Genomic DNA, 21,544 nt, shown 5'->3' on the forward strand with positions numbered 1-21,544 from the left:
GTTCACAAAGCCCTCAGCATGACTCCATTACTGCTGTGTGGTGTAAGCCATGGCTGAAGATGCTGCATATCCACTTCCCTCAAGCCCTTTCCTTTGTAGCCTCCATGGCTACCCCCAAGTGACAGCAATGGGAATCATGTGAGTCCTCAAAGGGCAGAATGAACCTTTCAGCAATGAACCTTGCAGCTTGCTCTGCTCCTCAGCTACAGCCTTCTTCAGCTGGGAGGCTGTGGATGCCCCCTCTCTTCAAGGCCAGGTTGGAGGAGGCCTTGAGCAGCCTGCTCTGATGGGAGCTGTCCCTGCCCAAGGCAGGGGAGTCAAAACTAGATGCTCCTTGAGGTCCCTTCAAGCTCAGGCCACTCTGTGCCTCTTAGACATCCAACTAAACCTGGATTTTGCCCACCTGGTTGACAAACACATCATGAACAGCTTAAGACACTAAAACATCCTAAAATGAGACACTTTGCTCCAGGAAATCAACTGCAGCCTCATGACTGACGTTGGAGAAGTCCTGGATTTCTTCCCTGGCAGGTGTCCTTGAAGGATTGGGTGCTCAGAGCTTTATTTCCCTGTGCAACCACTGAGGTCACCATCTCATTCTGCCCCTGCTTGGCTGCTGTTTGTGTGTGTAGGAGAAGCTGTGAGGAAGCAGCACAGCATCCTTCAGCTCTATTTTCTTCCCCAAGAAGGTGGTGACACAGACACTGACCCAGGATATTTTGGTGCATGTTAAACCATCAAAAAAAAAGCCTCCTCAAATGCTGTTGGACAAGAGCAGGCACAACACAAGCTAAACCAGAGCTGGGTTAGACCATGGTACATGAGAGGGGTTCAGAGAAGGGCAAGGAGGCTGGGGAGGGGTCTGGAGCACAGCCCTGGGAGGAGAGGCTGAGGGAGCTGGGGTTGCTTAGCCTGGAGAAGAGGAGGCTCAGGGGAGACCTTCTTGCTCTCTCCAACTCCCCAAAGGGAGGTTGCAGCCAGGTGGGGGTTGGTCTCTTCTCCCAGGCAGGCAAGCAGCAGCAGAACAAGAGGACACAGTCTCAAGCTGTGCCAGGGGAGGTTTAGGCTGGAGGTGAGGAGAAAGTTTTTCTCAGCAAGAGAGATTGGCCATTGGGATGTGCTGCCCAGGGAGGTGGTGGAGTCCCCATCCCTGGAGGTGTTCAAAAAAGGCTTGGATGTGGCCCTTGGAGCCATGGTTTAGTTGCTAGGAGGTGTTGGGTGAGAGGTTGGACTTGCTGATCTCTGAGGTCTTTTCCAGCTTTACTGATTCCATGATTCCCTGACTCCTTCAGCTCACCCCAACACTGTTGCCTGAGGTCTGCCAGAGCCCTGTGGGCTCCCAGCAGGACTCACAGTGATGCTGGCTTCCTGAGCCAGCCATTCTCAAGGTGGTTTTAAACTGGTGCAGCCCTGCAGGCCAGGAAATTCCATCAGGTCCTGCCTCCATGCACCATCTTAAAGCAGTCATCATGTAAGGCAACAGCTACAATTGAAACTGTGAAGATGAGGCAGCAAGTGCCCAGCTGGCCAAGGAGCTCAACAGCAGCCTGGCTGTGTGGCCAGCAGGACCAGGGCAGGGATTGCTCCCCCTCCATTCCACACACACAGAGTTAGCACCAGCTTACAGGGATACTGAGTCAAAGCAGAATTTGTCCCATCACAATTTGGACAACAAAGCTAAAAAGAGCAGAAAGCTGGGGAGACAAAATGGGAGAATCAGAGAACCATTTGGGCTGGGAAAGACCTTTAAGCACTGTGAGTCCAACTCCCACCAAAATGTGAGACAATTCCTTTGCTGCAGGAGTGGTCAGGGCTTGGAGCAGGCTGCCCAGGGAGGTGGTGGAGTCACCACCCCTGGAGGTGTCCTAGAAACCTGTGGCCATGGCCCTTGGGGACATGGTTTGGTGGCCATGGTGGGGTTGGGTTGGTGGTTGGACTGGATGACCTTAGAGGTCTTCTACAGCTGAAACAATTCCATGATCCCCACCAAATGTAGAGGAATGACTTTAAATTCTCTTTAGCTCTGGGCTGTCCTAATTTCCAAAGGCATTTTAATCCCCAACCCTTCCTCTCCAGGACAATATGATGGTGGAGGTTGCTCAGAACCTTTTTGCACTCAACCACCATTCAGCTTACATAGTCCAGTTAAATGGAGCCAGTAGTTACTACCAGCTTATGGCCTGAAATTGTGCCAGGGGAGGCTTAGGTTGGACATGAGGAACAGTTGGTTCACTGCAAGAGTGGTCAGGCATTGGAAGAGGCTGCCCAGGGTGGTGGTGGAGTCCCCATGCCTGGAGGTGCTCAAGAAACCTGTGGCCATGGCACCTGGGGACATGGTTTGGTGGCCATGGTGGGGTTGGGCTGATGGTTGGACTGGATGATCTTTCAAACCCAAGCAATTCTCTCCTCCTATGCTTCTATCCTTTGCTTTGTTAATTCCATTTCAATGTAACCCCCCTATTTCAGTCAGCTAAGTGCCAGCCATTCCAGCTGAAAAACTGGAAGCCTTGCTAAGACAAACCTCAGCCTCCTCAACACACCAGCAGCCAACTCACTCATGCTTCACCTTCCTGACTGGAAAGCCCTCACCCTCCCATCCTGCCCTGGGATCTAATGAGTGCACTTTGAGTTACACCTATGGAGCTCTCTTGGCTTCAGTGAAATGATGAGGCTGGAAAGGAGGCAGGTTTGGCCCTTCTGGGTGTATCCAGAAAGAAAGAAGAAGCTGGGCAAGGTTTCAGAGTCAAATCTCCTGCATCTGGTCATAAACTCCTTCCCAAAGATGAATTGAATTAGCCTGGGTAACAGACATCAGAGCAAAAAGCTTAATGTGTTTTGATGTTGAGATGAGCCCCAGACAATTTATTAGGAAACAAATAATGGTGGGAAATTACAGATCACAGCTGAAAAGAAGAGAAACTGCCTTAATATTGATAGCTTTGTCCACCATGCAATTTCCACTGCCTCTTTCTGCTCCTCTCTGGCTCAGGCACTGAGTTACTGCAACACCCTCATCACTGCAGCAACCAGACATCTGCTCCTCCTCCTGAGACCTGTGGGCAGCTCACAGACTCACACAGAACAGTAGGGCTTGGAAGGGACCTCTGGAGAGCATCCAGTCCAACCCCCCTGCTAAAGCAGGGCACCCACAGCAGCTTGCCCAGGAGCACAGCAGCCAGGGGGGCTTGGAAGCTCTCCAGAGAAGGAGACTCCACAACCTCTCTGGGCAGCCTGCTCCAGGGCTCCAGCACCATCAAAACAGAGAAGTTTCTCCTCCTGTTCAGATGGAACCTCCTGGGTTCCAGTTTGTGCCCACTGCCCCTTGTCCTGTCCCTGGGCACAACTGAGAAGAGTCTGGCCCCAGCATCTTGCCCCCCACAGCTCCTTTAGCTCTTGCTGAGCATTGCTCAGCTCCCCTCTGGGGCTGCTCTTCTGCAGGCTCACCAGCCCCAGGGCTCTCAGCCTTTCCTGCTCAAAAACTGGGCTCATATTTGGGGCCCTCACTGCCAGAGTGCTGGAGCAGGGCAACAAAGCTGGTGAAGGGTCTGGAGAGCAGGGCTGGGGAGGAGCAGCTAAGGGAGCTGGGGGTGTTCAGCCTGGGGAAAAGGAGGCTGAGGGAAGACCTTCTGGCTCTCTGCAACAACCTGAAAGGAGGCTGGAGCCAGGTTGGGTTTGGCCTCTCCTCCAAAGGAACAAATGATAGGACAAGAGGACACAGTCTCAAGTCATGCCAGGGGAGGGTTAGGTTGCCTATTAGGAAAAAAATTATCCCCAGAACAGGTTCTCAGGCACTGAACCAGGCTGCCCAGGGAGGTGGTGGAGTCCCCATCCCTGGAGGTATTTAGCAGACACATTGATGATGTGCTTAGAGCCGTGGATGCTCCAGGCCCCTGAGCATCTTTGTGTGGACTCTGACAAGGGTCAACAACAGGTCTGGTACTCAGTGTTGCAGAACTTTTCCTTAATGCCAAAGAAAGGAGCAGCCAAGTTCTCCACTGTAAGGTACACAGAGAAAGAGGATGAACAGATACCATGAGGTACAGAATACAGAATTAACCAGGTTGGAAAAGACCTCAGAGATCACTGAGTGCAACCTCTCACCCAACACCATCTATCAACTCAACCATGGCACCAAGTGCCTCAGCCAGGCTCCTCTTAAACACCTCCAGGGCTGGGGACTCCACCACCTCCCTGGGCAGCACATCCCAATGGCCAATCTCTCTTGCTGGGAAGAATTTCTTCCTCACCTCCAGCCTAAACCTCCCCTGGTGCAGCTTGAGACTGTGTCCTCTTGTTCTGGTGCTGGGTGCCTGGGAGAAGAGACCAGCCCCCAGCTGGCTCCAAACTCCCTGCAGGGAGTTGTAGAGAACAAGAAGGTCTCCCCTGAGCCTCCTCTTCTGCAGGCTAAGCAACCCCAGCTCCCTCAGCCTCTCCTCACAGGGCTGTGCTCCAGACCCCTCCCCAGCTTTCTTGCCCTTCTCTGGACACCTTCCAGCAGCTCAACATCTTTCCTAACCTGAGGGGCCCAGAACTGGACACAGGTAACTTCTGTAGATGGTGTCAGGCTTGTCAGCCCATCAGGGAAAGAATGGTTGCTCTTTTCTCTTCCTGGTCAACTCTAACCATTTCTCTTCTGGGGTATTGCATCTGAGGTGAGCAGAACAAACAATTTCTCTTCATCTTCTATTTCTGATGGATGTCTTCCTGTGCTGCTCACCCCTTGCTGCCACAGCCAGGGTGGTCAGATGGACTAGAAAGTTCCTCAGAAAGGACACCACTTCCTCTGCTTGAAAGTTGCCCAGAGCTGTTCTAAAGCTTCATAGAAATGGTCCCCTCGTGGAAGTGAAAAAAAATAGAAGGACAACTGGGTATGGAAAAAGCTCAAAATAGGATGAAAAGGATGGGCAAAGGTATAGGCTCCTCTGTGAAGAGTCACTAAGTAGGTCAGTTTGAAAAGAGAGGAGTGGGGGGAAACATGAGAGAGAGCTACCACGTCCCAGGTGGCATGGAAAAGATGGAGCAGGAGCAGCTCATCATCCTCTCCAGGGCAAAAACGAGAGCTCCACATAAAGCTGGGACCACAGAAAGGCTCTGGGTAGCAGAGTCTGTTCATCTTACCTCTCCATTTCCCCCCAGGTTAGCCCTTCACTTGGTACAGTGAGTTTAGTGTCACCAGTCACAACCAAACAGAACCACAGAACCACTTCACTTGGAAAAGACCTCCAAGGTCACTGAGTCCAGCTGCTGGCCCAACACCACCATGCCCAACCCAACCTGTGCCATGTACACACAGTTCCTGAGCCCCTCCAGGCACGGTGGCTCCACCACCTCCCTGGGCAGCCTGTTCCAGTGCCTGACCACTCTGGGAGGAAAAAAATTGTTCCTTATGTCCAATCTAACCCTCCCCTGGGGCAATTTCAGTCCATTTCACCTGACACTAGGGAGAAGAGACCAACCCCCACCTGGCTCCAACCTCCTTTCAGGGACTTGTAGAGAGCCAGGAGGTCTCCCCTCAGCCTCCTTTTCTCCAGGCTGAACACCCCCAGTTCCCTCAGCTGCTCCTCCCCAGCCCTGTTCCCCAGACCCTGCAGCAGAATTGCTGCCCTTCTCTGGACCTGCTCTAGCACCTCAATGTCCTGGTGGAGTGAGGAGCCCAAACCTGAACCCAGGATTCATGATGTAGCCTCAGCAGTGGCCAGTACAGGGGGGACAATCCCTTCTCTGGTCCCGCTTGCCACACTATTAGTGATCCAAGCCAGGATGCTGGTGGCCTTCCTGGCCACCTGAGCACACTGCTGCTTCATCTTCAGCCAGCTGTTCTCCAGCACCCCCAGGGCCCTTTTGTGATGAGTCTTTCTGCTGAGACAGCACTTGCAACACTGAAAGGTGGCAAGCTGGCAGAGCTTGAGACTCTGTCCTCTTGTTCTGGTGCTGCTTGCCTGGGAGAAGAGACCAACCCCCACCTGGCTACAACCTCCCTTCAGGGAGTTGGGGAGAGCAAGAAGGTCTCTCCTGAGCCTCCTCTTCTCCAGGCTAAGCAACCCCACCACCTTCAGCCTCTCCTCATAGGGCTTGTGTGAGTTCCACCTGAAGAGGAGAAGAAAATTCTTTGTTGTGAGGGTGCTGGAGGCCTGGAGCAGGCTGCCCAGAGAGGTTGTGGAGTCTCCTCTGGAGAGCTTCCAAAGCCAGCTGGGCATTGTGCTGCTGGGCAAGCTGCTGCGGGGTGCCCCTGCTTCAGCAGGAGGGTTGGGCTGGACGATCTCCAGAGGTGCCTTATCATTTACAGTTGTATAATTTGATGATTCTGTGTCTTGGACAAGGACTGAGCCTGGCCTGGCACTTTGCAGCACACCTAGAGAGGCTAAATCCGTCCAGCCAAAAATAGCAGCGCTGATTGAAGAGCGCCGGCAGCCCTCACGCTCTGACTGGCAGCTCCAGGATCTTCATCCTGAACTTGGGGAAGTTAACATATTGTTGCCATTAGGGATGGAAATAATCACTCAGCAGCAGAGTGCTAATGACAGCCCATTAAAGGAAACAAATAAGCAAGTGCCTTTCCCCAGCAGAGCGATGGCACAGGCGCCGGGGAGCCTTGGGAGGCGCACAGAAATAGACCTTCTCAAGCAGTTTCTCCACACAGATGTGAAGGTTGATGTGCTGGCAGAGGCCACCATGGCACTGCTTTTTGCTCCTGTGGTGTCCCCCAGGGCTCAGTGCTGGGGCCAGCTCTCCTTAAGCTCTGTATCAGGGGACTGATGTGCCCTCAGCCAGTTTGCAGACGGAACTGAATTGGGTGACAGTGTCGATCTGCTGGAGGGCAGGAAGGGTCTGCAAAGGGATCTGGCCAGGCTGGAACCATGGGCCAAGGTCAACTGTTAATATTTGGAATGGAATGGGATGGGATGGAATGGAATGGAATGGAATGGAATGGAATGGAATGGAATGGAATGGAATGGAATGGAGTAGAGTAGAATAGAATGGAGTAGAGTAGGGTAGACTAGAATAGACTAGACTAGACTAGACTAGACTAGACTAGAATAGAATAGGAGTAGAATAGAGGAGGGAGGAAGAGAAGAGGAAGAGAAGAGGAAGAGAAGAGGAAGAGAAGAGGAAGAGAAGAGGAAGAGAAGAGGAAGAGAAGAGGAAGAGAAGAGGAAGAGAAGAGACCAGGTTGGAAAAGACCTTTGAGATCATCCAGTCCAACCTCTCACCCAACACCATCTGATCAACTCAACCATGGCACCAAGTGCCACATGGGTTGAATAAGGCCAAGAACTGGGTCCTGTATTTGTGGCAAAAAAACTCCATGAATTGTCCAGGCTTGGGGCAGTGTGTCTGGAAACTGCCTGGTGGAAAAGGACCTAGGAGTGTTGGGCAAGAGACAGCTGAAGATGAGCCAGGGTGTGCCCAGGTAGCCAAGAAAGCCAACAGTATCCTGGCTTGGATCAGCAGCAGGGGCAGGGAAAGGATTGTCTCCCTGTGCTGGGCACTGCTGAGGTCACACCTTGAGTGCTGAGGCATGGCACTTGGGGACATGGCTCAATGGCTTGTGGTGGTGTTGGCTTGGTGGCTGATGGCTGATGATCTTAAAGGTCTCTTCCAACAAAATCAAGTCTCTGATTTAACTTTAGTGTGGCCTCTCTGACAGGCCCTACTGCAGAAATCCCTGGGGAGAAACAGTTGGTAGCACCTAAGACCCTTAATGGGAAGGTCGTGAGTTCAAACCTGCAGTGGGCAAGTAGTGTCCTCCCTACTCTAGTTGTGAGGTCTGTGGTGACAGGTTGGACTCGATGGTCTTTGAGGTCCTTTCCAACCTTAGGAATACTGAAAACAAACCAAAAACCTCTTAGGAAAACCCTGCAGCCATCTGCAGCCAGGGAACAGCACCTGGGGGGACCCATCTTTTACAGCCCTGAAGCAAATGTCCTGCAAACACTCACTGATCAACTGAAGGTTGTCCTCACATGTCAGGAAGACCATGATGCCTCAAAACTGGCATGTGAAGGAGGTTGGGGTTGCTTAGCCTGGAGAAGAGGAGGCTCAGGGGAGACCTTCTTGCTCTCTCCAACTCCCTGAAGGGAGGTTGCACCCAGGTGGGGGTTGGTCTCTTTCTCCCAGGCAAGCAGCACCAGAACAAGAGGACACAGTCTCAAGCTGTGCCAGGAGAGGTTCAGGCTGGAGGTGAGGAAGAAATTCTTCCCAGCAAGAGAGATTGGCCCTGGGGATGTGCTGCCCAGGGAGGTGGTGGAGTCCCCAGCCCTGGAGGTGTTTAGGAAGAGCCTGGCTGAGGCACTTGGTGCCATGGTTGAGTTGATCAGATGGTGCTGGGTGAGAGGTTGGACTGGATGATCTCAAAGATCTTTTCCAGCCTGGCTTATTCTATTCTATTCTATTCTATTCTATTCTATTCTATTCTATTCTATTCTATTCTATTCTATTCTATTCTATTCTATTCTATTCTATTCTATTCTATTCTATTCTATTCTATTCCACTCCATTCCACTCCATTCCACTCCATTCCAATCCATCCCCTCCCCTCCCCTCCCCTCCCCTCCCCTCCCCTCCCCTCCTCTCCTCTCTGAACCTCTCCTCTCCGAACCTCTCCTCTCCTCTCCCATGAGAACTACAGCAGAGAGCCCAGGGGAGGCTCCAAAGATGCTGAGGGGCCTGGAGCCTCTCTGTGGGGAGGAAAGGCTGAGAGCCCTGGGGCTGTTGAGCCTGCAGATCACCGCAGGAGAAAGCAGGATTTAGGAGAAAGGGGGGGGGAAGAAATATAAATGGGGACACAAAAAAATGATCTAGATATATAAAAATCCTTTGCCATATAAGGGGCTGTGAACATTTTCCCACTTAAGACAACGTGTGGGATCATATTCACAGACACAGAAATATGTTCTGTTCCCTGACACCCACAGTCCCCCAGAACACCGGGCTGAAGCGCTGGCACGAAGCACAACCATTTGTTAAGCACAGGGGGGGTGAAAAAAATGCCTCACATAATTAGAGAAGGGCTGAAAGCCACCAATTTAGTGCTCAGGCTTTGAAAGCTGAGGAGTGGTGCTTGTGTTGGGGGGTTTGGGGTTTTTTTAGTGTGTTTTATTTTATGGTAGGAGCAGCTCAAGCTTCCTGGAATCACAGAACGGTAGGGGTTGGGAGCACCTCTGGAGAGCATCCACTCCAACCCCCCTGCTAAAGCAGGGCACCCACAGCAGCTTGCCCAGCAGCACAATGCCCAGCTGGCTTTGGGAGCTCTCCAGAGGAGACTCCACAACCTCTCCGGGCAGCCTGCTCCAGGCCTTCAGCACTGTCAAAACAAAGAACTTTCTGGTCCTGTTCAGATAGAGCCTCCTGGGTTCCACTTTGTGCCCCCTGCCCCTTGTCCTGTCCCTGGGCACCACTGAGCAGAGTCTGGCCCCAGCCTCTTGCCCCCCACAGCTCCTTTAGCTCTTGCTGAGCATTGCTCAGCTCCCCTCTGGGGCTGCTCTTCTGCAGGCTCAACAGCCCCAGGGCTCTCAGCCTTTCCTCCTCACAGAGCTGCTCCAGGCCCCTCAGCATCTTCAGAGCCCCCCCTGGACTCTCTGCTGTAGTTCTCAACCTGCCTAGAGGTGAACCCACCTAACACATGCCCCTACCAGCTGGGTGTGCTATCCACTTCCTGAGCAAAATCACACAGTAGGGACATGGAGATTTCTACACCATAAACAGATTTATCATAGAATTGATAAGGTTGGAAAAGACCTCAGAGATCATCAAGTTCAACCTATGACCTAATCCCTAACACCTCCTGACAACTCAACCATGGCTCCAAGTGCCACATCCAAGCCTGTCTTGAACACCTCCAGGGATGGGGACTCCACCACCTCCCTGGGCAGCACATCCCAATGGCCAATCTCTCTTGCTGGGAAGAATTTCTTCCTCACCTCCAGCCTAAACCTCCCCTGGCACAGCTTGAGCTCTTAGGCTAATTGTGCAGTGAAGCTGCCCCCCAGGTACCAAGAAGGCCCTTGTCAGCCTCACCCATCTCACCACCAGCTCCTCCAGTCACCACTCCATAACCATCCCCACATTTCCCTCTTGTCAGGAGGAGCTCATCAAAATGCTCTTTCCTCAAGAGTAACCAGGACCACCAGGACCTGCCAGCCACAGCTCCCTTCCTCCACCACCAAAGGCACTGTGGCCTCCCTGCTGGCAGCTTTTCTCATGGACCCTTCAGATCCAGTCCAACCACAAACCCAGCACTGCCAGGTCACCACTAAACCTTGTCCCTCAGCACCACATCTCCTTGCCTTTGAAACCCCTCCAGGGATGAGGACTCCAGCACTGCTTTGGGCAGCCTGGGCCAGAGCCTGACAACCCTTTTGGAGAAGAAGTTGCTCCTCATGTCCAACCTAAACTGCCCCTGGTGCACCCTGAGGCCACTTCCTCTTGGTCCATCATCTCCTCACAGTGCTCCCTCAGCCTGACAGCTCAGGTCTGACCTGGGCTTCTTCACCACCCACCACAGCCAAGCCCAGAGACCTGCTACAGAGGAAACCATGCATGTTGCAGAAGGCAGCAGGGATGATGACCTCTCACATAACTCCTTCACAGGACACTGGGTTCCTCTCAGAGCAATTTCTGTCTCTCCATCTTTCTCCTGATGCTCTCCACCACCTTCCCTCTGCAACCCTCCCAAAGTCAATTGCAGGAAACATTTGACATGCACAGAACAAGGCAACTGCAAAGCTGAAGAGCAGAGTCAACCAAAGCTCCATAGTCTCCTTGGTTCTCTCCTCCAGAGCAGCTCTCTCCAGGGAATGGGGAGCAACAGCTGCATGCCTGGAGGTCAGTGTCTACAGCCCACCAGTTCCTCCTGTCAATGAGCAGCTCTGCTCTGTCAGCCTGCTTATGACACATTCATGTTTATCAGTCATAGAATCAGCCAGGTTGGAAGAGAGCTCCAAGATCATCCAGTCCAACCTATCACCCAGCCCTACCCAATCAGCCAGACCATGGCACCAAGTGCCTCAGCCAGGCTCTTCTTGAAGATCTCCAGGGATGGGGACTCCACCACCTCCCTGGGAAGCACATTCCAGTGGCCAACTCTCTTGCTGGGAAGAATTTCCTCCCAACACCCAGCCTGAACTTCCCCTGGCACAGCTTGAGACTGTGTCCTCTTATTCTGGTGCTGCTTGCCTGGGAGAAGAGACCAACCCCCACCTGGCTGCAACCTCCCTTCAGGGAGTTGGAGAGGGCAATGAGGTCTCCCCTGAGCCTCCTCTTCTCCAGGCTAAACAACATCAAGATGCTCTTTGGCTCAGTGGTGGAACATGGAACATCATTTCTCAATCTGCTCTCTGGGTCCATGCTAGGATCTGGAGCATCACTTCTCAAGATGCTCTTTAGGTCTCTGGTAGGACCTGGGAGATGACTTTATTGGTGACTCTCTTTACAGCCTGTGTGACATCTTCCAAGCTTCAAACTTCAGTGATGATCTAAGCACGAAAGATGTTCCAAGTGTGCCTCTACACCTTGAGCACAGCACTGTTGACACAATAGACTAGAAGAGAATTAACCAGGTTGGAAGAGACCTTCAAGATCATCAAGTCCAACCTCTCACCTAACACCATCTAATCAACTGAACCATGGCACTAAGTGCTTCATCCAGGCTCTTTTTTAACACCTCCAGGGATGGGGACTCCACCACCTCCCTGGGCAGCACATCCCAAGGGCCAATCTCTCTTGCTGGGAAGAATTTCTTCCTAACATCCAACCTAAACCTCCTCTGACAATTTACACCACACAAAGCCAAGTGTTTGCTTGCCATCCCACCCATGGGACCTTGCCCACCAAGCACAGAGCCAGTGGAGTCCCACCAGCTCTTTCACACATCTGGGTTACTTGGTTTGAAGAAACAGCATTGCTGCCCTTCAGCCAAGCCTCTTAGATTCCATGCCCACTGCCTCCTACACTAATAAAGAGGTTAAGCTTCTCCTCTCAGATGTTCCTCTCATCTTCTTCCTCTCAGATGTTCTTTGAGGAGCTCTCACTTTCATCTCTTTTTTTTTTGCTCAACAAAATATCTGGGGGGGACACCCACCCAAAACCCACCCAAAATACCCCAACCCAATCCAAATCACTAAAAGCCAAAAGCATTTCCCTCCAATAGGCTTCAGCTCCTCTTAGTTCACTCTGGATAACAGTGAACTAAAAGATGAAGGATGACCTCCAGCTTCTGAGCTCACAGCTTCTTTACCTTCTTCATTCACCACAGCTTGATCCATGAATGTTTGATTTGCTCCACCTCAGCAGAGCACCTCTGGAGCTCTATGGGTCTTAGAGAATCACAGAATCATTAAGCTTGGGAAAGACCTCCAAGATCCACAGCTACACATCTTTTGAACCCTTCCAGGGACTCCACCACCGCCCTGGGCAGCCTGGGCTAGGCCTTGACAACCCTCAAGGGGTTGAAATTGTTCCCCAGGTCCAACCTAAACCTCCCCTGGGGGAACTCGAGACCATTTCCTCCCAGCCTCTCGCTTGTTCCATGGGAGAACAGCCCAACCCCACCTCCCTCCAATCTGCTTTCAGAGAGCTGTAGAGAGTGAGAAGGTCCTCCCTTGCTTCCTCTTGTTCCTTCACTTGCTCCCTGGAGAAGACCTGCTCTGCTCCTTTACTTCCCTCATTTTACCCTTAGCTCCAAAACTGCCAGTGGCAACTTGGAGAATCCAGAATTAACCAGCTTGGAAAAGACCTCAGAGATCACCAAGTCCAACCTCTCACCCAGCACCACCTGATAACTCAACCATGGCACCAAGTGCCTCAGCCAGGCTCTTCCTAAACACCTCCAGGGATGGGGACTCCTTCTCTGGGCTGTCACAACTCTCACATGAGATTGCACCCATCCTGATCCACAGCTCCTTCTTCCTCCTGACCATCACATCTCCCCACCTACAATTCCTCCACAGCTTCTACCCAGGTCCTCCTAGATTGTGTAGATCTACCCAGTCAAGATGCACAGTAATCCATATTGGATTCCCCTGGCATCAGAGGGATTGCTGCATTCCCATGGGGATAAAGCAAAAGATGTGACAGGAAAAAGCCCTGGGAGTTGTGGAGGACTTGTCCTAAGGTTTGGTGGAATCTGCCGTGCCAGCAAATGAAAGCCTCCAGAAACCAGGCTAAAATTAGAGAGAGCTGAGCTGAAACCCAAAGACACATGGTGGCTCTTCACAGCTCTTTAAATAGGGCTTAAAGACAGCGTTGAGGTGCTTGGTCTGTGCTCAGCCTGCATCTACCCAGCTCATGGGATGGTAGGGGACCTCCAGAGATGATGGTGTTGAAGCCGCCTGCCAAAGCAGGATCATCATAGGGCAGGTCACACAGGAATGCATCCAGATGGATCTTGAAAGCCTTTAGAGAGGACTCCACACTCTCTCTGGGCAAACATGAACTGTTCATTGGGATCCTGGGCCATCACTGATGATTTCTGGGACACTTTTCTCCATGGCACTCCACTGGGTATGAAGTGCCCATCCAGTGGATTCTCAAGGAACCTGTGAAGGGTCTGATGGACACACAACTCCCTCTTATTTAAAGAGGAACAGTTCCTCCTCCTCCCACTTGCAGAAGGTTTGACTCTTCAAGTCACCAGGTCAAGCCCTGCCCAAGTGGCAGCGGGGTGCCCAGCTCCAGGGGTGGAGCCACCCTCCAGCAGGTCAGTGCTGGAGTTCCATTAACTGAATGTCTGGCAGCCAAAATGCCACCTTTTGGGAAGCACTGGGAAGCTCTGCTGCACCCCAGATCCTCACTCCCCTCCATGATCATCCTAAAATGGTTGGGGTTTGAAGGGGCACTAAAGATCATCTAGGTCCAACCCCCCTGCCATAGGCAGGGACACCTTCCACTAGCCCAGGTTGTTCAAGTCCTCATCCCAGCTGGCTTTGAACACCTCCAGGGAGGGAACATCCACAACCTCCCTGGGCAACCTGTTCCAGTGTCTCACAGCCTTTCCTGGGCAGCAGCTCCTTGTGTTTACTGGTGGACCAAGCAGCAGATGGTGGCTGGGGGCAGGGGATGGTGTGTGGGCAGCAGGGCTGGGGAGCCTGGGGCTGCTACCACGCAGCTGCAGTCACCTTGTGCTGGAGAACATCTGCTGGCCGTGGTTAGATGTGGGTTAATCCCTCCTGTCTGCATCCATGATGAATTCTGATGCTCTGCTGTGAGCTCAGTGCACACAGTGGAGCTTGGTGCAGCTGCAGATATCTCAGGGGGTCATTAATTCCTCATTAATCTGAAGTTTGGTGGCTTTAGCAGTGTGCACATGGAGCCACCTTGGAATTCCCCCCAAGGATAATGCATAACTCTTCCTTCAGAATCCCATTTTGTGAGCATCTACAGCTTTAACCAATTCCCAATGAGGAATTTAGAGGCACTGATAAATTCCTGTGGGCTCCAGGAGTGAACAACTTACTCTGGATCGCTCCCTACACCTCATTTTGATGGACATTCAAAGCCAGTTTGGAGCAGCCTGGCCCAGCAGGAGGTTTCCTTGCCAATGGCAGTGGGCTTGGAACTAGATAGTATTTAAGGTCCCTTCCAGCCCAAACCATTCTATGATTCTATGATCTTCAAGGTCCCTTCCAACCCAAACCATTCTATGATCTTTAAGGTCCCTTCCAACCCAAACCATTCTATGATTCAATGATCTTCCAACCCAAACCACTCTTTGATTCTATGATCTTTAAGGTCCCTTCCAACTCAAACCACTCTTTGATTCTATGATCTTTAAGGTCCTTTCCAACCCAAACCATTCTATGATTCTATGATCTTCAAGGTCCCTTCCAACCCAAACTATTCTATGATTCCATGATCTTTAAGGTCCCTTCCAACCCAACCCATTCTATGATCTTTATGGTCCCTTCTAACCCAAACCATTCTATGATCTTTAAGGTCCTTTCCAACCCAAACCATTCTGTGATTCAATGACCTTTAAAGTCCCTTCCAACCCAAACCATTCTATGATTCTATGATCCATAAGGTCCCTTCCAACCCAGCCCATTCTGATTCCATGACCTTTAAGGTCCCTTCCAACCCAAACCATTCTATGACTCAATGACCTTTAAGGTCCCTTCCAACCCAACCCATTCTGATTCCATGATCTTTAAGGTCCCTTCCAACCCAACCCATTCCATGATTCCATGACCAACACAGCGAGCATCAGCCTTGCCACAACCAAGCAGCCACCTCCATAGCAAGCTGGGTTCTGCTGCTCCCCTACTCATTAATTAATTAATGAATGATGAGGATTGTTCCTTCAGCCACCACAAAAAAAAAACCAACAATGATTACAAATCCATTTCTCTTTGAAAGTGCATTGTTTGTGTAGCCACAAAGTGCTGCTCCCCTGGCAGGTCATTACAGCAAGAAAATGGCGTTCTAGCAACACAAGTTGAAGGTTGAAGTTCATGTGGGCATCAAGATGTGATGACGCATGAGGAGATTTGACTCCAACACTATGGAATTCAGATGGATATGGACTTGACTCCAATATTGTGGAATTCAGGTGGGTTTGGTTTTGACTACAACACTGTGGAATTCAGATGGATTTGGATTTGACTCCAGCACCATGGAATTCAGGTGGGTTTGGATTTGACTACAACACTGTGGAATTCAAATGGATTTGGATTTGACTCCAGCACCATGGAATTCAGGTGGGTTTGGATTTGACTACAACACTGTGGAATTCAGATGGATTTGGATTTGACTCCAGCACCATGGAATTCAGGTGGGTTTGGATTTGACTCCAACACCATGGAATTCAGATGGATTTGAACCTGACTCCAACACTATGGAATTCAGATGGGTTTGGATTTGACTCCAACATTATGGAATTCAGATGGATTTGAACCTGACTCCAACATTGTGGAATTCAGATGGATTTGGATTTGACTCCAGCACCATGGAGTTCAGATGGATTTGAACCTAACTCCAACACCATGGAATTCAGATGGATTTGGATTTGACTCCAGCACCATGGAATTCAGGTGGATTTGAACCTGACTCCAACATTGTGGAATTCAGATGGATTTGGACTAAATGAGAGAAACTAAGGTTGAAAAAGCAAGACTCACAGGGTCTTAGAACTACAGAATCAAGGAGTCATCAAACCTTGGGATCAAGGACTCATAAGGTAAGGGTTGGAAGGGACCTCCAGAGACCATCAGGTCCAACCCCACCCCTTCCAACCCAGGATCAACCTAGGGCAGGTTACCGAGGAAGGCGTCCAGATGGGTCTTGAAAGAGGAAACCTACTTTCACTGCAGCAACAGAAGGAGTAAAACTCCAGAGCCCCTCAGGAGGCTGACCCCTTTCCATCCCCATGTCTACAAGGGGTAGCATCATCGATGAGCTCAAACCCACAGATATTGAGGATACCAAGCAGAAGGTCCTCCAAATACGCTCCCAAGAGAGGTGGGGTTGGCCGAGCTGCCGCGTTAGCGGCGATTCCAGGGATTCTGAAGCCCAGCTGTCCCTATTCCTTTAAGTCTTGGTACTTCCCCCCTCCCCACACACACCAAAAAAGTGGCTGTGATGCGAGGTGGAGGTTGCCATGGCGAGCGGACATCCTCTGAGCCAGCAGATGTGGAACGGGCGAGAACCCACCAGGATGAAGTCACTTCTCCCGTCACGGAGCGAGGAGGAAAACGCTTTAGGTTTCATCTGTTCCCCAAAGGACTATAAATACCTCCCCACCCCCCACCCCAACACCTGAGGTTAAAACCCAGCACGGGCACGTGGCCCAAGTGGGGGGGAAAAAATGATCACAGATGGACCAAAAGCGAAGAGAGGTGCTGGAGTGAGAGGCAACCCAAAAAATGAAGCAATGGGAATAAAATCCTGGATTACCCTCTCGTTCCCCCCCACCCCCCCCCACCCCCCCCCCCCCCAAACCAAGGAACTTCCTCACGGCCACAGCCTCATGGGCCAACCTCTCGGCAATAACCAGCCCAGCCCGGACCCCTCAGCACAATCCAACCCCACAGACATGGGGCTGGGGGTGACGCAGCCCCAGCTCTCCAGCCAGGACTTGGGGAGGTTCCTCTCTCCATCCCTCAGGATGAGGGATGACCTCATACCTGCTGTCCTGAGCCCTTACAAAGCCTGGGCAACCAACTTCTAGCAGATACTAGCCTTCTGCCAAGGGACCAAGATGTAGAGCTGGGCTCGCATGAGGAGGCTGACGAGGGCGAGGAGAGGGCTGCCACCATCGCATCCACATGGGACTACTGAATGCCGGTGGCTTCTGGAACGATGTCCCCAGCGCGCAGCCACTGCTGCATCCCCCCACCTCCCCCGGGAGGCACCGGTCCCTGCTCGGTAAGGCAGCGAGAGAAGGGCGCAGGTTCTCCCGGTGATGATCCCAGCCCGGTGTCTCCTTCCCGGCAGGAGAGCAAACCCCAGTCCCACCGGGAATGTCACCTCCCGGGGGTGGTGACAGCGACGGCGGCACCGGCAGCGCCACGAACCCCCCCCCGGCAACCCCGAGCGCTGCGCACTCCTTTGTCCTCCGCGGAACCTCCGCGGAATCTCCGCATCCCTCACCGGCATCAGCATCCCCCCGCAAAATCCCCGAAGCGGGACACCACGGATCCCCACCCCACCCAACCTGTCCCCTCCCGGGGTCGTTACTCACGGTGCAGACGGGAACGCGCGTCCATGCGCGGCCAAGCCGCGGAGCGGGGGGCGCGGAGCTTTTGCGGGGGCGCGGCCGAGGGCTCCCCGCGCCCGCGGCTTCGCCGGCCCCGCCGCTCCCCGCCGCTCCGGACCCGCCTCCCCTTCAGCGGGGCGGTGCCCGGGACACAAAGGCGGCAGCGACGGCACCGGCAACGGCGGGGAAGGGCCCCGCTGCGCGCCCGCGCTGCGAGCCGCGGAGGTGCAGGGGAGGGGAGGGGCGGAGGGAGGGAGGGGGCGGGGAGGGGGCGTGCCAAGGTGACGCCCACCCGCGGAAGGGTGCGGAGAGACGCGCGGGGGGATGCGCAGGGATGCGCTGGGGATGCGCGGAGAGAGGAGGGCGCCCGTCCCGCTTACACCCACGCGCGGAAGGGAACGGTGCGGGAGGTGCGCGGAGGCATGCGCGGCGATGCGCGGGGGTAGTGCACGGGTGGAATGTGCGGGGAGATGCGCGGGAAGATGCGGGGGGAGGATGCGCGGAGCGATGCGCGGCGGGGCGGAGCAGCGCGGAGCTCCGGGAGTAGGGAGGGAGGGTCGCGGGGGCGTGCCACGGTTCCGCCCACCCACGGAGGAGTGCGGAGGGATGCGCGCGTGGATGCGCAATGCGATGTGCGAGGATGCGCGGAGGGGTGGGAGAAAAGGAGGCAGGAAGGGAAGGAGGGTGCCGGGGTTACGCCCACCCGCGGAAGGATGCACGGAGGTGCGGAGAAGCGTGGAGATGAGGGAGGGAGGCGTGGAGGGGGCGTGCCAAGGCTAAACCCACCCGCGGAGGAGCGCGGAGGGATGCGCGGAGCGAGGAAAAGTGCACAGCAGCGCAGAGCGGTGGAATTTGGGGCCGGGGCGTGCCAAAGCCATTCTCACCCGCGGAAGGGTGCGGAGGGATCCGCGGAGGGCTGCTGTGTGGTGCACGCAGGTGGTGCAGCCCCCTGCCCGCAGCTAAGGAGCAGACCGGGGCCAGGGCAACCCCCGGCTGCGTGGGAGATGCTAAAAAGCCATCACTCCTGTCCTCTGCTGCTCCCTCCTGTCCCCTCCGCCCCCGCCCCGCCCCCAGTCCTTGGTCCTCCTCCTTTCCCTAAGGCAGGAATCATTTTCTTCACTTTGCAAAGCCGCGGAGGCCAAGGGGAAGTCTCCAGCCTGGCAAACTGCTCTGTGGTCAAGAGGACCAAAACCACCTCAAAATGCATCTGCAGGGTGGGAAAGTGATGGCAGATGTCTCAGAGCCCTCACCCTCCGTGGGAGATGGCTCAGCATCCCACGGATCTGGGATGCAACAGGCCACAGGCTGCAAGGGTGTGGGCAGCAAGGAAGATCTTGCAGGGGATGGAGATTGTCCTCCATCACCAGGAGCATCCAGCCTCTGAGGCAGAGGCAGGGACCAGTGTGTGGGTCTGGGACCTCTGCCCTTGTCCTTGTGTGCTGCCCAGGTGCAGTGCTGAGGACCTGGTGAGGGCTTGGGTTTACTGCAGCTTCTCTGGGTGTCTGCAGAGCAGATGTTGCAGTTGGCAGGTGCAGGTGATGCTCAGCTTGTGTCTTTTCACTCTCTCTTCCTCACTGCAGCAGAACTCGCTGCAGCAGGCATTGGCCCAGGCATGTAACCTCCTGGCTGGTGACCTCATCCTGTCCTCCATGCACAGGTGGGCTTGCTGGAAGAACCACCATCAAGCACAGCTCCAGGGCAGGTCATGACCATAGCACATGATTTCCTTGGTGGCAGGGTGACTTTGCAGCCTGCTCTGTGCTGTGTGAGAACCCCAGCATGGTAGGGGCTGGAAGGAGCCTCTGGAGATCACCCAGTCCAACCCCCCTGATAAAGCAGGGCACCCACAGCAGCTTGCCCAGCAGCACAATGCCCATGGGAGGTTGGAAGCTCTCCACACAAGAAGACTCCACAACCTCTCTGGGCAGCCTGCTCCAGGCCTCCAGCACCCTCACAACAAACAAGTTTCTCCTCCTGTTCAGATGGAACCTCCTGGGCTCCAGTTTGTGCCCATTGCCCCTTGTCCTGTCCCTGGGCACCACTGAGAAGTGTCTGTTGCCCATCACTCTTTAGCCAAAAGCATTGCTCAGCTCCCCTCTGGGGCTGCTCCTCTGCAGGCTCAACAGCCCCAGGGCTCTCAGCCTTTCCCCCTCACAGGGATGCTCCAGGCCCCTCAGTGTCTTTGGAGCCTCCCCTGGACTCTCTCCAACAGTTGCCTGTCACTCTTCACCTGGGTAGGCCAGAACTGGACCCAGGACACCAGATGTGTCCTCTCCACCTGGCCTGGGCAAGCTGCTGTGGGTGCCCCTGCTTTAGCAAGGGGATTGGACTGGGTGATCTCCAGAGGTCACTTCCAACCCTCACCATGCTGGGGTGATGTGAAAAGTTAGAGGGGAGGTGGATGTGTTCCTAGCTCTGCAGGTCTGGGCTCAGCATGGCCTGCTGGAGTCCCCATGGCTGGGATGATGAAGTGACAAATCACAGCATGTCCTGGCCGGGCTGGATGGAGTTCTGAGCAGCCTGGTCGAGGGGCAGGTGGCCCTGCCCAGAGCATGGGAGTTGGAACTAGATGAGCTTTAAGGTCCCTTCCAACCCAATCCATCTGATGATTCTGTGAGCCTCAAGTCCTGAAACCAAGTTAGTTTTTGTTCTCCCCTGAGTAAGAAGTCGGTCACACAGAGAAGGAACAGCCCTGAAGGACACAGCTCCTCATATTTAATCACTGATGGTGCTACACAGCTTGGAACTTTTTCCCTGTGGATGCCCCAGTGCACTTCCCCCCCCTCTCCCCCTCTTCTGGTTGTCCTCTCAAGTGCTACTTCATTTATTCCTGGACAATGCCAATCTCCATGTCCAGAGGCTTTCATTTGAAGATTGAGAAGAGCAGATGAGTCATGGGCTGTGGCTGCTGCTTTTTAGGTCACCCTCTAAGTAGGCCACAGCAGACAGGAAACAAAAGTCCAGTTGGGTGCTGGGAGGTGGTGAGGGTGGCTCCAGACTGGGGGGGGGAGAGGGACTGGGAGTGTCTGGCAAAAGATGGCATCAAGAACTCTGCAAACAACATGAGCCACCAAAAATGGACCTGCTGCTTGAGAGTCTGGGGGGGGACAGCAAAACTGGGAGGGATGGGATATGATGGGAAGATGGAGATGGGATAGGATATGATGGGAAGATGGGATATGAAGGAAAGAGGATGGGATGGGATATGATGGGAAGATGGGATGGGATATGATGGGAAGATGGGATAAGATGGGAAGAGGATGGGATGGGATATGATGGGAAGAGAATGGGATGGAATATGATGGGAAGATGGGAAGAGGATGGGATGGGATAAGATGGGAGGATGGGATATGATGGGAAGAGGATGGGATGGGATATGATGGGAAGATTCTGTTCTATTCTGTGATGGAAAGATGGGATGGGATATGATGGGAAGATGGGATGGGATATGATGGGAAGATGGGATGGGATGCAATGGGAAGGGAATGGGGTGGGACCAGTAGGAGCATATTTGCATGGCTCAGGATTTGGCACATCACTGCCCTGCCACCATCAGTGCCACCACCACCCCTGGCTTGCCCATGAGAGGGTAGGCAGGAGTGTGCTGATACTGCTGAGTGTATGCCACCATCAGGCTAGAATGTCAGAAGTCCTGAGCCTCTGTCTCAATGGAACAACTCATGTCTTCTCCTTACCAGGGAAATTCCTTCACCTCCATTACCTGGAAGCTGTTTAGAAACCTGGCATGAAAGATCAGGACCAGGCTCCTTCACCTGCTCGCTCCTGAATTCCATTAAGTGCTTTTAAACCCCTCCATGGGACCTGGGGTGATGGTGTTGCTGGGCACCAAGGCAC

At 53.5% G+C, this 21,544-nt stretch overlaps 1 protein-coding gene across 6 annotated transcripts in view; it reads right to left on the reverse strand.

Annotated features, from left to right (window-relative positions):
• Window positions 1–17,766, reverse strand: part of LRRC7 (leucine rich repeat containing 7) — a 184,552-nt gene extending 166,786 nt beyond the window's left edge. For 5 of the 6 annotated variants that reach the window (XM_068164630.1, XM_068164635.1, XM_068164631.1 and 2 more), the window contains exon 1: window positions 17,675–17,749. In XM_068164630.1, coding sequence (XP_068020731.1) covers window positions 17,675–17,699 — 25 coding nt within the window. In that variant the 5' untranslated portion in view covers window positions 17,700–17,749. Of the gene's footprint in view, window positions 1–17,674 lie in introns of all 6 variants that reach the window. The other variant, XM_068164632.1, reaches the window with a different exon arrangement.
• Between the last annotated feature and the right edge of the window lie 3,778 nt (window positions 17,767–21,544).

This window comes from Melanerpes formicivorus, unplaced genomic scaffold (assembly GCF_026170545.1).
Source record: "Melanerpes formicivorus ecotype bairdi unplaced genomic scaffold, bMelFor1.0.p_v2 SCAF_81, whole genome shotgun sequence".
NCBI classification, from domain to species: Eukaryota; Metazoa; Chordata; class Aves; order Piciformes; family Picidae; genus Melanerpes; species Melanerpes formicivorus.